Genomic DNA, 14,944 nt, shown 5'->3' on the forward strand with positions numbered 1-14,944 from the left:
AGTATGCCATCATATCCTGTCTTACCTATTTTTGAACAATATTGGTCAAGTTACGTCCGAAAAATTGACACAGGAAAATGAAAACAGCATGACCGCCAGTCGGCTATTTGGAATCGAAACACCAACAAAGTATTTGGGAGGGGGGAATGGCCGCCAGTCGGTCAAACGACACGACAAAATAATTGACATTAGCTCTTGGCTTTTATTACATTCTTCGAACAACGTACGTCCGAGAAATAATTAACAACACAAGAAAATAAAAACAACATGAGTGTAAGCCAGCTATTTTTAATCAAATCTAAAACAAACTGTAAACCAGTAACTTACCATATGTGATAGTCATGCCAAGTTTAAATCTGCCCAAGACTGTTGATGACATGTTAACATTGTGTTACTTTTATAGTTTTTGCGAACGTGGCAGCATGTATGTTAAATTTCATCAAAATCCAAAAATAGCTAAGAGAACATGCAATCTTGGAATTAGCGGTAAAAGTCGCGTAAGGCAAATTTGCCACAAGCACGCCACCAACGGCAATGATCAGTAAAATAATGCGTAAAAGATTGTTTTTACCCCTGGAGGATATACAATAATTACGTTCATCTCCGGAATCATTCGGGACGGCAATTCTCTGCATTCGGACTTCTAGTATGTTCAAAGTGTTTAACGATGTATTTTTATGTATCCGAGCATTAATAAAGTGTGTTCCGTCCGAAGTGCGTGCGTCATATACTAACCCGTACACAGAAGCAGAATGCCGATTAAGCCTAGTAGCAAGTTTTAAAGTGCCTGATCAAATGTGACATTTTTTATGTTGGTTTTTATTTAGATCAATTTGGTTATTTATTAACTTATATTCGAGTTTCATTTCAATTACAATACGTTTTTTGAAAATCAGCAATACGTGTTGATACTGTCAGTGACAACGTATGCTGATCACGTACCTAAATTACAATCACATTTTGTTTAAAACTCATAATTTGAAACATACAAAAACGAGTTTGTAAAACTTAAAATACACTTTTCTCCTAAGTCACGCCCTCTAGTGGCAGGAATGCAAACATTGTTTTGATGTATATAGCTATGTCAATAAAAAATGTGTTTTTTTGGAGATTCAATATACTTTTAAATGATGGACACCCAAATATAATTATCTATGTGAATGTCTTTGTACATTCACATTAATCCATGAACCAGAAAGAGTGTTGGTATCCTTTTGGGGGCAAGTGCCATCATGATACCTTTTTAGGAAGGTCAGCATCAATGCTGTAGCTTAGTGGTGTTGCCATGGCGGCCAATTTTTACCATGTTTTAAGACTTTTAATTGTCTTAAGGTAGCGAGACTATTATTTGTGTTGAAAATTACGATTTTCACATTTATTTATTAATTGATGAAATGCACTATAAACTTTCATGTGATAAAGTCAACATAACATAGAATGTCATGTAAGTTGGTTAAAATGTAGATTTTCTGAAGGGAAGCAAGGCAGCCTCAGTAGTGTTTTCCAAAATCAACAACACAGCTTTAATCTGTGTGCCTATAAGTTTCAAAGATAAACTCAAGACAAAGCAATGTTAGGATGTGTTATCAGTAGCTATCTGACACACAATCAGTTGCGTTCACGCACAGCTCCTTAGCACGGGCTAAGAGGTCAAATTCCTTAGCCCGTGCTAAGAAAACGTGCGTGAACGCTTAGCACGGGAATGCTAAGTACGGGTTAAATCTGATCCGAATTTAAGACGCGGTCTAGACCTTAGCACGGGCTAACGAAGTATGCGCGAACGCTTAGCCCTGGCTAAGCGCCCTCTGCGGCGACCTTTGGGTGTGAAAATTGTCCCATGTTCGTATAACGACACTATTCCACCAGTCATTACTCCGCGCTCGCTTCCACACTAATCGGGTCACTGTAGTAGAGCGTACAGCAGCTCCAATCGTAGACAAAATAAATTTGGTTCGCTGTCTACGACATGCATTAATAAAACGCTGTATTCTGTTACGCCCGTTGTATACTGTTTATGTGCTTCCAAATAAGTTGGGTCCGTCTTCTCTCGCGTTCCTGTGCACGTCGCTTCAAAATTAGAACGAAACATGCCAGCAGCAGAAATAGAACCTCGCGCGTGTCATCCATTTTTCGTTCGTAAATAGCGGCTTACCAAAGGTCACCGACTAATGGCACCCCTTAGCCCGTGCTAACGACTGGCCCTCCCTGTGCGTGGACGCAATTGGGTCTAGCCGAAATGCAAATATGCTAGATAAGCCTAAATCAGCTTAAATCTTAGCCCGTACTTCGTGTAACGTGAACACAACTAATTAGTGTTTCCAAACATTTGAGTGGTTTGTCTCTGCCCCCATTTGTTTCACAGATTAGTTATTTGCATATGAATGTGTCAGACACAAGGTCACACAGCCACTGAAAAAAATCATTGATTTTGGTGTTTTCATCTGCCGATTTTATCCAATTATAGCTATCCCATTCCTTTATTTTTTTGGTTTCCAATAGCCTTACACATTTGGATGTCCCTAGACATGTTAAAACTAATTGATTGTGCCGATAAACAAGCTTGAAAATCTTTGCTGTTACTTCATGGACGTTTTCTAGGAGTTTATATTTTTCAAAATACAAGGTCTTTAACAAAAAATAACGTATACTTATTATCGTCGGATTAACACAAAATTTTCACAGCTTTAAGGTGACAGTGAGAGGAACTTGAATGTGTCCAGACAAACTATTTCATCGATTATTTACCAACGAGTTGTGGTTTGAGTTGGGGGCAATGCGACTAAAACAGTAATTGAAATTCAGCACACTATTTTTTAAAACGCGTTGCTTGAATAAAACTGACCAGACACATTCAATTTACCAGACTATTGAACAACTAGGAAAAGTGAAAAAAATACTTCTTATTGCCAGCATAAATGCGTAATTATTTTTTTTACAGAAAAAGTAATTTTTCACCTTTGATTGAGTAACGCGTCGTAGAATGCAGATAATGGCATGCAAAATACACTTGTGAAAAGCTTGAAGTCTGGCGATTCTAAAAATATATACTTTCCTGGGTCTATTTGTAGTCATTTAGTCACAATTAGAAGATGAAAACAAGTATGCAAATAATAGTCCCGCTACCTTAATGGACATACTATACTGGAAGGGGAAAATCGTGTAACCCCTCCATCGCATCAAATTAAATATAAGATCAAAATGTTTCTTTTCCTTTATTCATGTTTGATAATAAGTCTTGAAATAGGGATTGCAAATACATCCAATAATTACAATATACATAATGGTTTGTTCATTACATTAGACATTGACAGAGGAACTTTTAATGGCAATGTCTATGCTTAATACAGGTATTACACCGTTATTATAGGCGTAACATCTAAAGATTTATTACCTAATGAAAATTGTACCCATTAAATATATATTGCACAAGAAATGACTTCAAATTTTCAAATATTGGTCAGAAATAAATTTATCCCAAAACCATCTTGTAACACAAATTCCTTGTTCAATACATGATTTTTCCGTCAACTGCGAGATTCGCATAAGGCATGACTTAGCGTTTGACGCAAAAATTAAAAGATTTGATTTGATCTAGAATTTCTTTAGTTTTATAATAAAATATTGAAATACCGATTTTCTGGAGGGAGATATGGTGTTGAGATACCCTTACTTCATCGAAATTGAACATCATCAAATGGGTATAGCATGTTATTAAGCATGAAATCAATACCAACTTTTGTTTGTTCTGTTTTCTATGTATGATTTTGCACATAATATGGTAAACAGAAAATGAACTTAGTGTCATTGTATTTTGTAGTTCATCTGGTTATACAAGACTTGTCTCAAAATCAAATAAACACTACAATTGGCAAATTTCAGTCACACCATGGGAATACAAACGAAATAAGGAATAGTCCTTTTTTAGGATTTGAGTAAAATATTAATGCTATAAAACCTTATTATTATAAACTTCTGATTGCCAAGTGAATTATCACTCTTTCAAAATGTGTACATAAGACATAATGCACCTTGGTAGAAATATAAACATGAGTTTACATCAAAGTCAGACATAGATATGAAGAGTATACAACTTTCAAAACTACTGATGTATGTTGATATGCGATGAAGAGGTGCATGTCAATCAAACTTGTTTGTATTGCGAAAATGAAACTGAATCTATTTTCGAAAACTGCTAAACACACACAATACAGCCTCTGCGCACATGAAATGACGCTAGAAAAAACCTGAGATGAACACTACCTATACCATTCTAGTATTTCTAAAACTGTGTTATTTTGCTATGGTGTGATCAGTCCTGGTGATCTTCATTGCATGTTACCACCAGTGGTCCATCGTTATTTCTGTGTCTATCTTTGTTTATATAAATATATGTAGCTATAATGCAAGAACAAATTATTTCTTGGTAGCACTGAGTGGGTCGTCAAATATACTTGGCACATCAGGATCAAATATCGAGGTCCCGGAACTCTTCTTCTCTGACTTTTTCTTGGTCTTTGTTCTTCTCGGACTGCTTTTAGCATCCGCAAAGATGTCATCTGAAATTATAACAAATAAATGATTTTTGTTTGGTCAGTGTGCACGCAAGTTCAAAACGGGCAATTCACAAACTCGTTTCCAAGTTCCTGCCAAAATACTCTGAAAATCAAACATAGAACTAGAAACATAAGTCCTTACCAGTAGTATTTGAGAAATGCAGAACCAGGATTTCTACACGTGTCAGCTCATTACATTTTTAAAACTTTTTAAGGACAAATTTTGTGTGAATTTAAGGTCTATTTTAGTGTACACTTATCGTCAAAGTCAGATTGTAACGCAGTCAAAAATTGATTTAGAAATAAAAGAGTCTGTGGAATGAATGAATTGATGAAAGTTTTTATCAGACCTTTTTAAGGCCTCACAAGATTTCTTATATTGGTGATTTCTTCAAGGTAGCAAAACAAAAAAAAGTGTTGAGGGAAATTTTCTAAGACTCAAGACAACTTCAGAACAAGATGTCTGATGGTACTAACAATGTTATGACAAATCTAGCATCACAACACATGGACCAATTTCACCGTATCATTGATACACAATACATAAACTGTATATACCTCCATCAACTTCTTTAAACAATGGATCTTTCTCTTTTTTCTTTTTTCTTTCTTTTGGACGAGTTGGTGAAGAATCTGCAAAAATGTTAGTCTCGTCTGTGAACAGAACACTGTCTTTCGTCTTTGATTTGGTTTTCCTAGTTCTTTTAGGAGAAGCAAATATCTCTTCTTCATTCTGGAAAGGAAATTATAGAATAGAATTACGAGGAACTCTTAACAAGGTCTCACTTCTGAAATAGTACAGATCATGCATATTAATTTAACAAGTGTTCTCTCAAAAAAAAAATTATTTGCATAGAAAATACGATATTTTAATAAACTACATTTTAATGGTAATTGGAATGTACTGGTAATGTTTATCAATATTCAGTAGTAAGACCACAACTCCATTATGCTCTGGTAAGAACCCTTGTTGATATGATACCTCAAAGTATGCACGAAAAAGGTACAGCAGGAGTATCGACCGATGCGCGGCGGAGGTTGATGCGACAGCGTACCGTCTGAGTGCATACTTTGAGGTATCTTTGTAATAACCTTATTATTATACATCTTTTCCTTTCAATGATACATCATGGGAATGCCGAAATCCAAAAAGTTTAGAACAGAATCTACAAACTTCTTTGTGTGGAGTCCGGTCAAACTCTGGTGGCAGCCATGTTTGTTTTCATTATTAGATATTTATTATTCTATATTTGAAATTCACAATTCCTAATATGGTAGGATAAAAATACCCCGTAAAATTTTGGCACGCTGTAACTTATGGTGTTACAGTGACAGATGTATAATAATAATGGTTATGAAAAGATGCCTTATAACAGATTATAACAGTTACTTTTCTATACTTTAGATTTACACTTCATGTAAACAAGATACACGAACATAATGACACTCACTTGTATATTGGCAGTTTTCTTCTTAGGTTTAACACCACTGACTGGCTCAACATTTGATTCAGCGGATTTTGTATCTAGAAATTAATTTTTGTTAATTACTAACTGTACATATTACGTATCTTACATGCATAGCTATAATGTCCCTGTGTGCTATAATATCCATGCGTACTACATGTATAATGTCCCTGTACGTGTTCTATGATGTCCCAGTGTGCTATGGATGTCCCAGTGTGCTATGATGTCCCAGTGTGCTATGAATGTCCCAGTGTGCTATGATGTCCCTGCATGCTATAATGTCCCAGTGTGCTATAATGTCCCAGTGTGCTATGATGTCCCTGTGTGCTATGATGTCCCAGTGTGCTATAATGTCCCTGTGTGCTATGGATGTCCCAGTGTGCTATGATGTCCCTGCATGCTATAATGTCCCAGTGTGCTATGATGTCCTTGTGTGCTATAATATCCCTGTGTGCTATGGTGTCCCTGTGTGCTATGATGTCCCTGTGTGCTATAATGTCCCAGTGTGCTATAATGTCCCTGTGTGCTATGGTGTCCCAGTGTGCTATGATGTCCCTGTGTGCTATGGTGTCCCAGTGTGCTATGATGTCCCAGTGTGTGCTATAATGTCCCTATGTGCTATGATGTCCCTGTGTGCTATAATGTCCCAGTGTGCTATGGTGTCCCAGTGTGCTATGATGTCCCTTTGTGCTATAATGTCCGTGTGTGCTATGGTGTTCCAGTGTGCTATGATGTCCCAGTGTGCTATGATGTCCCTGTGTGCTATGATGTCCCAGTGTGCTATGATGTCCCTGTGTGCTATGATGTCCCAGTGTGCTATAATGTCCCTGTGTGCTATGGATGTCCCAGTGTGCTATGATGTCCCAGTGTGCTATGATGTCCATGTGTGCTATGATGTCTCTGTGTGCTATAATATCCCTGTGTGCTATGATGTCCATGTGTGCTATGATGTCTCTGTGTGCTATAATGTCCCAGTGTGCTATAATGTCCCAGTGTGCTATGATGTCCCTGCATGCTATAATGTCCCAGTGTGCTATAATGTCCCTGTGTGCTATGGTGTCCCAGTGTGCTATGATGTCCCTGTGTGCTATGGTGTCCCAGTGTGCTATGATGTCCCAGTGTGTGCTATAATGTCCCTGTGTGCTATGATGTCTCTGTGTGCTATAATGTCCCAGTGTGCTATGGTGTCCCAGTGTGCTATGATGTCCCTGTGTGCTATAATGTCCGTGTGTGCTATGGTGTTCCAGTGTGCTATGATGTCCCAGTGTGCTATGATGTCCCTGTGTGCTATGATGTCCCTGTGTGCTATGATGTCCCAGTGTACTATGATGTCCCTGTGTGCTATGATGTCCCAGTGTGCTATGATGTCCATGTGTGCTATGATGTCTCTGTGTGCTATAATGTCCCTGTGTGATATGATGTCCCTGTGTGCTATGATGTCCATGTGTGCTATGATGTCTCTGTGTGCTATGATGTCCCTGTGTGCTATGGATGTCCCTGTGTGCTATGGATGTCCCAGTGTGCTATGGATGTCCCTGTGTGTTATGATGTCCCTGTGTGCTATGGATGTCCCTGTGTGCTATAATGTCCCTGTGTGCTATGGATGTCCCTGTGTGCTATGATGTCCCTGTGTGCTATGGATGTCCCTGTGTGCTATAATGTCCATGTGTGCTATGATGTCCCTGTGTGCTATAATGTCCCAGTGTGCTATGATGTCCCTGTGTGCTATAATGTCCCAGTGTGCTATGATGTCCCTGTGTGCTATAATGTCCCCGTGTGCTATGGGTGTCCCTGTGTGCTATGATGTCCATGTGTGCTATGGTTTCCCAGTGTGCTATGATGTCCCAGTGTGCTATGATGTCCCTGTGTGCTATAATGTCCCTGTGTGCTATAATGTCCCTGTGTGCTATGGTGTCCCAGTGTGCTATGATGTCCCAGTGTGCTATGATGTCCCTGTGTGCTATGATGTCCCTTTGTGCTATGATGTCCCAGTGTACTATAATGTCTCTGTGTGCTATGGTGTCCCAGTGTGCTATGATGTCCCAGTGTGCTATGATGTCCCTGTGTGCTATGATGTCCCAGTGTACTATGATGTCCCTGTGTGCTATGATGTCCCTGTGTGCTATGATGTCCCTGTGTGCTATGATGTCCCTGTGTGCTATGATGTCCATGTGTGCTATGATGCCCCTGTGTGCTATAATGTCCCTGTGTGCTATGGTGTCCCAGTGTGCTATGATGTCCCTGTGTGCTATGATGTCCCTGTGTGCTATGATGTCCCTGTGTGCTATGATGTCCCTGTGTGCTATGATGTCCATGTGTGCTATGATGTCCCTGTGTGCTATGATGTCCCAGTGTGCTATGATGTCCCTGTGTGCTATGATGTCCCAGTGTACTATAATGTCCCTGTGTGCTATGATGTCCCTGTGTGCTATGATGTCCCTGTGTGCTATGATGTCCCTGTGTACTATGATGTCCCAGTGTGCTATGATGTCCCTGTGTGCTATGATGTCCATGTGTGCTATGATGTCCCAGTGTGTGCTATGATGTCCATGTGTGCTATGATGTCCCTGTGTGCTATGATGTCCCTGTGTGCTATGATGTCCCTGTGTGCTATGATGTCCCTGTGTGCTATGGTGTCCCAGTGTGCTATGATGTCCCAGTGTGTGCTATAATGTCCCTGTGTGCTATGATGTCCCTGTGTGCTATAATGTCCCAGTGTGCTATGGTGTCCCAGTGTGCTATGATGTCCCTTTGTGCTATAATGTCCGTGTGTGCTATGGTGTTCCAGTGTGCTATGATGTCCCAGTGTGCTATGATGTCCCTGTGTGCTATGATGTCCCAGTGTGCTATGATGTCCCTGTGTGCTATGATGTCCTTGTGTGCTATGATGTCCATGTGTGCTATGATGTCCCTGTGCTATGATGTCCATTTGTGCTATAATGTCCCTGTATGTGTGCTATGATATCCCTGTGTGCTATGATGTCCCTGTGTGCTATGGATGTCCCAGTGTGCTATGATGTCCCTGGGTGCTATGATGTCCATGTGCGCTATGATATGTCCCTGTGTGCTATGATGTCCATGTGTGCTATGATGTCCCAGTGTGCTATGATGTCCCTGTGTGCTATGATGTCCCTGTGTGCTATGGTGTCCCTGTGTGCTATAATGTCCCTGTGTGCTATGGTGTCCCAGTGTGCTATGGTGTCCATGTGTGCTATGGTGTCCCTGTGTGCTATGATGTCCCAGTGTGCTATGGTGTCCCAGTGTGCTATGATGTCCATGTGTGCTATGGTGTCCCTGTGTGCTATGGTGTCCCAGTGTGCTATGATGTCCCAGTGTGCTATGATGTCCCATGTGTGCTATGATGTCCATGTGTGCTATGATGTCAATGTGTGCTACGTAGATAAATAATGTCCCAGTTCAGACCTGCTAAACTATTATTACAGACTGACCTGACTTCTGAGTTGAACTACTGAATATATCATCTTCCTCATCTGCTTTAGCTGGTTCACTTGGTGCAAATAGATCATCAGTTGTGTCAGATCCTTGCTTTATTTCTGTTTTACGAGTGAATATATCATCATCCTTAGACACCGTTTGTTCTGAACTCATAAAAGGATCAGATTTCAGATTATCACCGTACAGATCATTTCCAAACATATCTGATGTTTTAGATTTGTTTGTACTTGTATCAAAAATATCAGTATCACTTTTCGAAGTACTTGTAATGTCTGTTGCACTGCACTGTTGCACTGTTGCACTGTCTGTGAAATCAACATCTTTTCGGTTTTCTGCAGCTTCCTGTCGTTTTCGCCTCATTGGTGGTCGCCGCTTTGTTTGAATTCTCGCTCTATCCTGAAAAAGATGAAATTAAAACTGCTATGAAATTATGGATGGATGCAGATAATACTGTAGAATACTTTATTTTAGCTAGAATTAAGTTTCACTGAAAAGACTTTTTGAATGTTTTGTATAGAATTTATTTTCACTGATTTTTGACGAGTTGAATGTAAGATATAGGAAAATGGTCATTTCAAACTGGCAGCCAGAATAGGGTAAGGCTGTGTAGCACTTCTAAACTTTTACTCTGCATTTTACTTGACAGCCAGGCAGATCCATCCTTAATACTAACAAAACAGACATATATGTACTAAGGTAAATTAAGTGCATCTCCATCATAAGTACACTGTAAAATGACCCAAATATTACATTTATTATATACTAGATCATTAATACAATTATTTTGAACACAGACATATTTCTTGTCATTTATGTAAGCACATGTGCTACTAAAAGACAAAATACTTTACTCCAACATTATACTGTAAATTTGACAACATGGTTACAGCTTTGAGTGATATCTGGCAAGCTTTATCAGTGCAATTCTCGGGGGCGAACATCCGGGCATTTTAGCGCATGGCAACCATCACGGTGAAAACAAAGGCCGAAAACTCGCAGAAAACGGTACTTTGGGATGATTGTTGAGACTCCTCTGAACAGTGTAACAAGATTATCGAGGTATGTATGGGCGTCTAAAAACTAACTCTGCGACGCGATTGTGCGACTCGCCGAATGTCGATTATTGCACTCTGCGACAGGGTCGCAGTGTCACTCTGCGAAGAGCACGATTCCCATTGGTTAGTTGGTCGAAAAGCGTGAATCTCAATGAATCGATGTAAGGGTACACAGCATGCCTTATAGAAATGTTCAGTTCTAAATGGTTATTTCGTCGACTGCTCGCGAACTACGGTAAACAAGTATTTACCGACGACATGCCGCATGGTTCGGTAATCAGCAAGTATTTAACATTGATTTATTAACATGTATAACATCCCCCGGAGGGGATGAGAGGGGTTACAAAACACATGCACGTTGGTGTTGGGTGCCTTATTACGGTGTAACATCAGTGAACTGGTAACATTTACGCCATCTTGAAGTTGTAAGGCTTCGTCCGTAACTATGCTCATTAGCATAGGCGGCAGCTTCAAAGCGAGTAGAGCGCGAAGTACGTTTCACACGATCCGGGGCACACGATGCTACTTTTTTTTTGTCATTTATATCAACTATAATTTGTTACGACTATATTCATCACTTTGAATTCCCAAATAAAGCATGTAGCGGGTCAAACTGTTTCTAGGCAATCAATATCGTTTTATTAAGAATATTAAGAGAGAAAAAACGTAAAGCTGTGTGAATGGATTGAAACTACTGCTGAAGATGGAAAACTACTAGTAAAACAGCAGTGTCAACGGAAAATTAGATGGGTGCACGCTCTCTGCATAAACGGAAACGATGGCTTTGTTTATTTGGCCGATGTCGACGAGCAACAGATTTCCTGTACTCACTTCCTCGTCTGATCACCGGCCTCACGTATCGGTGTCGTCATCGGTTAAGTAGTTGAAACTCTCGCGTTGATGCGAATATTTCAGCCTAATCGTCCCCTTCGAACCACTCGCGAGGTTGGTCATAATATGACCTAGACGTGCTTTCTATCTGTTGCGATTCCGATGAAAAATTCTTATAAAAAGGGTGAATGCAAAAGTCCTAGTAATTTTGCATTTTACAGGCTGCAGGCAAGTCTAAATTAGTAAATACGACCCTGAGTTGCAGATTTGTCTTTGCCTCGTCTGTCATTGGCGTCTTTGCTTTTTTTATCGCCATTGCGTTAGTAAGATGGTATTATTAAAATAGAATATAGACGATTTCTCAGACAAAGTCTTGACTATAACGATGCTGACAATGAACGTTAGATAAATATGCATTGTTCGCGACAGGAAGCTTGTCACCCGTTCTATCAGAATCGTCAACAACAGAGTATAACCGGTAGTATACATATACATGGTATAAACATTGTGCAAATATTAACGAAACGGTAGTAGTGTTAGCGTTTGAGCACTGGTCTTTCCGAAATTTCGAAAAACTGGGGTGATGAATCAAGGTACAAAGTAACCGTTTTATCAATTATTGGAAAATCAAGAAAAAAAAAAAAAAAAAATTTCCCTTCCCGCTACATTAAGATCAATATGGCGTTGATTTAAAAAAATCCATAATTTTCAGTAATACTGACTTCAAAAATTATGATACAAAAATAATTACATTCATACCACAAACCAACGCCGATTTTGTTTACTTTTCACAACTGTTACAAACTATTTCATTTCTGGTGGTTAAAATACCAGCTGATCGATCGTAGACCACAAGTCTTGAGTCGGTTTATGATCTAAACGAAGGCAGACGATTGCAAACAACTGCTGTCATGGCAAACATTGCACGTCGTGAATGATTTTTTTTCACTGCATGCGAATTATTTTCCTTGATGCACTCAACAAAGTCAAAGCAGACGTACAGCATTCCTTGCAGAACGCGTGATCGCGTTCCACTCGCTTTGAAGCTGCCGCCTATGCTAATCAGCATAGTCGTCGGGACGAAGCCTTACAACTCCAAGATGGCGATAACGTAACACCGTATTAAATAGGCAGTCAAAACCAACGTGCACGTTACACTATTCAATTTTTCCAGCCAGCGGTGTGATGTGTCTAAAAACCGTAAACCATGTGTCATTTGTTTGGTCCCACAATTTCTATGTGCTTGCCGATCACCGAACAGTGCGGCATGTCGCCGGTACATAGTGTTTACACACTTTTTTTACTGTACCTTTTTTACCATTAAAAACTTATTTTTTTTATAAGGCCAGCGGTGAACATCGACCATAGGGATTTGCGCTGTTCGACCAACCAACCAATAGGAATTGTGCTTTTCGCAGAGTGACACTGCGATCCTGTCGCAGAGTGCAATAATCGACATTCGGCGAGTCGCACAATCGCATCGCAGAGTTAGTTTTTAGACTCCCATACATACATGGATTATCCCTGCGTGTGTAACGCATATAAATTTGATTGTTCAGGATTACTTCAAAGTTGAGTTCCTGTTGCTTTCTTAAAGCCCATAGAAATACGTGGTACAGTGGTGAGCTTCTTAGCAGTGTGGAACGTCTTGTGACGTAGCTCCACCCCCGAGGATACTAAATGGTTTACCTTTTGTAGTGTATGTAATGTACTAAGCTTTGCAGGTTCATCAAAACTAACAGCGCTTGGTTCCTCAGTCCTCTCAGGTGGTCGGGCTCCTGGTAATAGAGATGAAGGTTTTATATCTAAACTGGCCTGAAACAAACAAAAGAGAATATAATTTAAATAAGATATTCTACTTATATCAAAATATATGTGACATTATTTATTTATCTAGTCAGTATTTATCAGGATTTATCATGCATATTACCCATGCATACTATCATTTCCTGTCAATGGTTATGGGGTCTATTCACAGGCTCAAAAATAAGAGACAGCACATCTATACATACGTACATATATCAGGAATATGTATACTGTGGTCTTAATGGCCAGTTAAAGGGGAAGTTGTTTTTATCGCCAGAATTCATTCATAGATCTCAAATTTCATGTACAGAGTGACAAAAGCCAGACCTCTGCTCCCCTTTAATAGGTGTACTCTAAAACTTAGTCAATATGTGTATGCTGCTACCCTCCTGGCCAGTCAATAGGCACATGATGTTGGTTTCATGGCCAGTCAAAAAGTGTATACTGTTACCTATATGGCCAGTCAATAGGTATATGCTGTTGCCCTCATGGCCAGTCAATAGGGATACATTGTTGCCCTCATGGCCAGTCAATAGGGATACATTGTTGCCCTTATGCCCAGTCAATAGGGATACATTGTTGCCCTTATGGCCAGTCAATAGGGATACATTGTTGCCCTTATGGCCAGTCAATATGGATACATTGTTGCCCTTATGGCCAGTCAATGGGGATACATTGTTGCCCTTATGACCAGTCAATAGGGATACATTGTTGCCCTTATGGCCAGTCAATAGGGATACATTGTTGCCCTTATGGCCAGTCAATAGGGATACATTGTTGCCCTTATGGCCAGTCAATAGGGATACATTGTTGCCCTCATGGCCAGTCAATAGGGATACATTGTTGCCCTTATGGCCAGTCAATAGGGATACATTGTTGCCCTTATGGCCAGTCAATAGGGATACATTGTTGCCCTCATGGCCAGTCAATAGTGATACATTGTTGCCCTCATGGCCAGTCAATAGGGATACATTGTTGCCCTTATGGCCAGTCAATAGGGATACATTGTTGCCCTTATGGCCAGTCAATAGGGATACATTGTTGCCCTTATGGCCAGTCAATAGGGATACATTGTTGCCCTTATGGCCAGTCAATAGGGATACATTGTTGCCCTTATGGCCAGTCAATAGGGATACATTGTTGCCCTTATGGCCAGTCAATAGGGATACATTGTTGCCCTTATGGCCAGTCAATAGGGATACATTGTTGCCCTTATGGCCAGTCAATAGGGATACATTGTTGCCCTTATGGCCAGTCAATAGGGATACATTGTTGCCCTCATGGCCAGTCAATAGGGATACATTGTTGCCCTTATGGCCTGTCAATAGGGAGACATTGTTGCCCTTACGGCCAGTCAATAGGGATACATTGTTGCCCTTACGGCCAGTCAATAGGGATACATTGTTGCCCTTATGGCCAGTCAATAGGGATACATTGTTGCCCATATGGCCAGTCAATAGGGATACATTGTTGCCCTTATGGCCAGTCAATAGGGATACATTGTTGCCCTTATGGCCAGTCAATAGGGATACATTGTTGCCCTTATGGCCAGTCAATAGGGATACATTGTTGCCCTTATGGCCAGTCAATAGGGATACATTGTTGCCCTTATGGCCAGTCAATAGGGATACATTGTTGCCCTTATGGCCAGTCAATAGGGATACATTGTTGCCCTTATGACCAGTCAATAGGGATACATTGTTGCCCTTATGGCCAGTCAATAGGGATACATTGTTGCCCTTATGGCCAGTCAATAGGGATACATTGTTGCCCTTAT

General features: G+C 40.1%; 1 protein-coding gene across 2 annotated transcripts in view; it reads right to left on the reverse strand.

Moving 5' to 3' along the window:
* Positions 1 to 3,188: 3,188 nt before the first annotated feature.
* LOC100375570 (uncharacterized) overlaps positions 3,189 to 14,944 on the reverse strand; it is a 45,794-nt gene continuing 34,038 nt past the window's right edge. Inside the window, exons 26-31 of one of the 2 annotated variants that reach the window (XM_085502478.1) lie at positions 13,051 to 13,176; positions 9,769 to 9,871; positions 9,469 to 9,747; positions 6,005 to 6,078; positions 5,112 to 5,286; positions 3,189 to 4,556 (exon numbers count right to left, since the gene is read on the reverse strand). In XM_085502478.1, coding sequence (XP_085358604.1) covers positions 4,414 to 4,556; positions 5,112 to 5,286; positions 6,005 to 6,078; positions 9,469 to 9,747; positions 9,769 to 9,871; positions 13,051 to 13,176 — 900 coding nt within the window. In that variant the 3' untranslated portion in view covers positions 3,189 to 4,413. Of the gene's footprint in view, positions 4,557 to 5,111; positions 5,287 to 6,004; positions 6,079 to 9,468; positions 9,872 to 13,050; positions 13,177 to 14,944 lie in introns of both variants that reach the window. The other variant, XM_085502476.1, reaches the window with a different exon arrangement.

The sequence above is a fragment of the Saccoglossus kowalevskii genome, chromosome 8 (assembly GCF_978046115.1).
Source record: "Saccoglossus kowalevskii chromosome 8, keSacKowa6.1, whole genome shotgun sequence".
NCBI lineage: Eukaryota > Metazoa > Hemichordata > Enteropneusta > Harrimaniidae > Saccoglossus > Saccoglossus kowalevskii.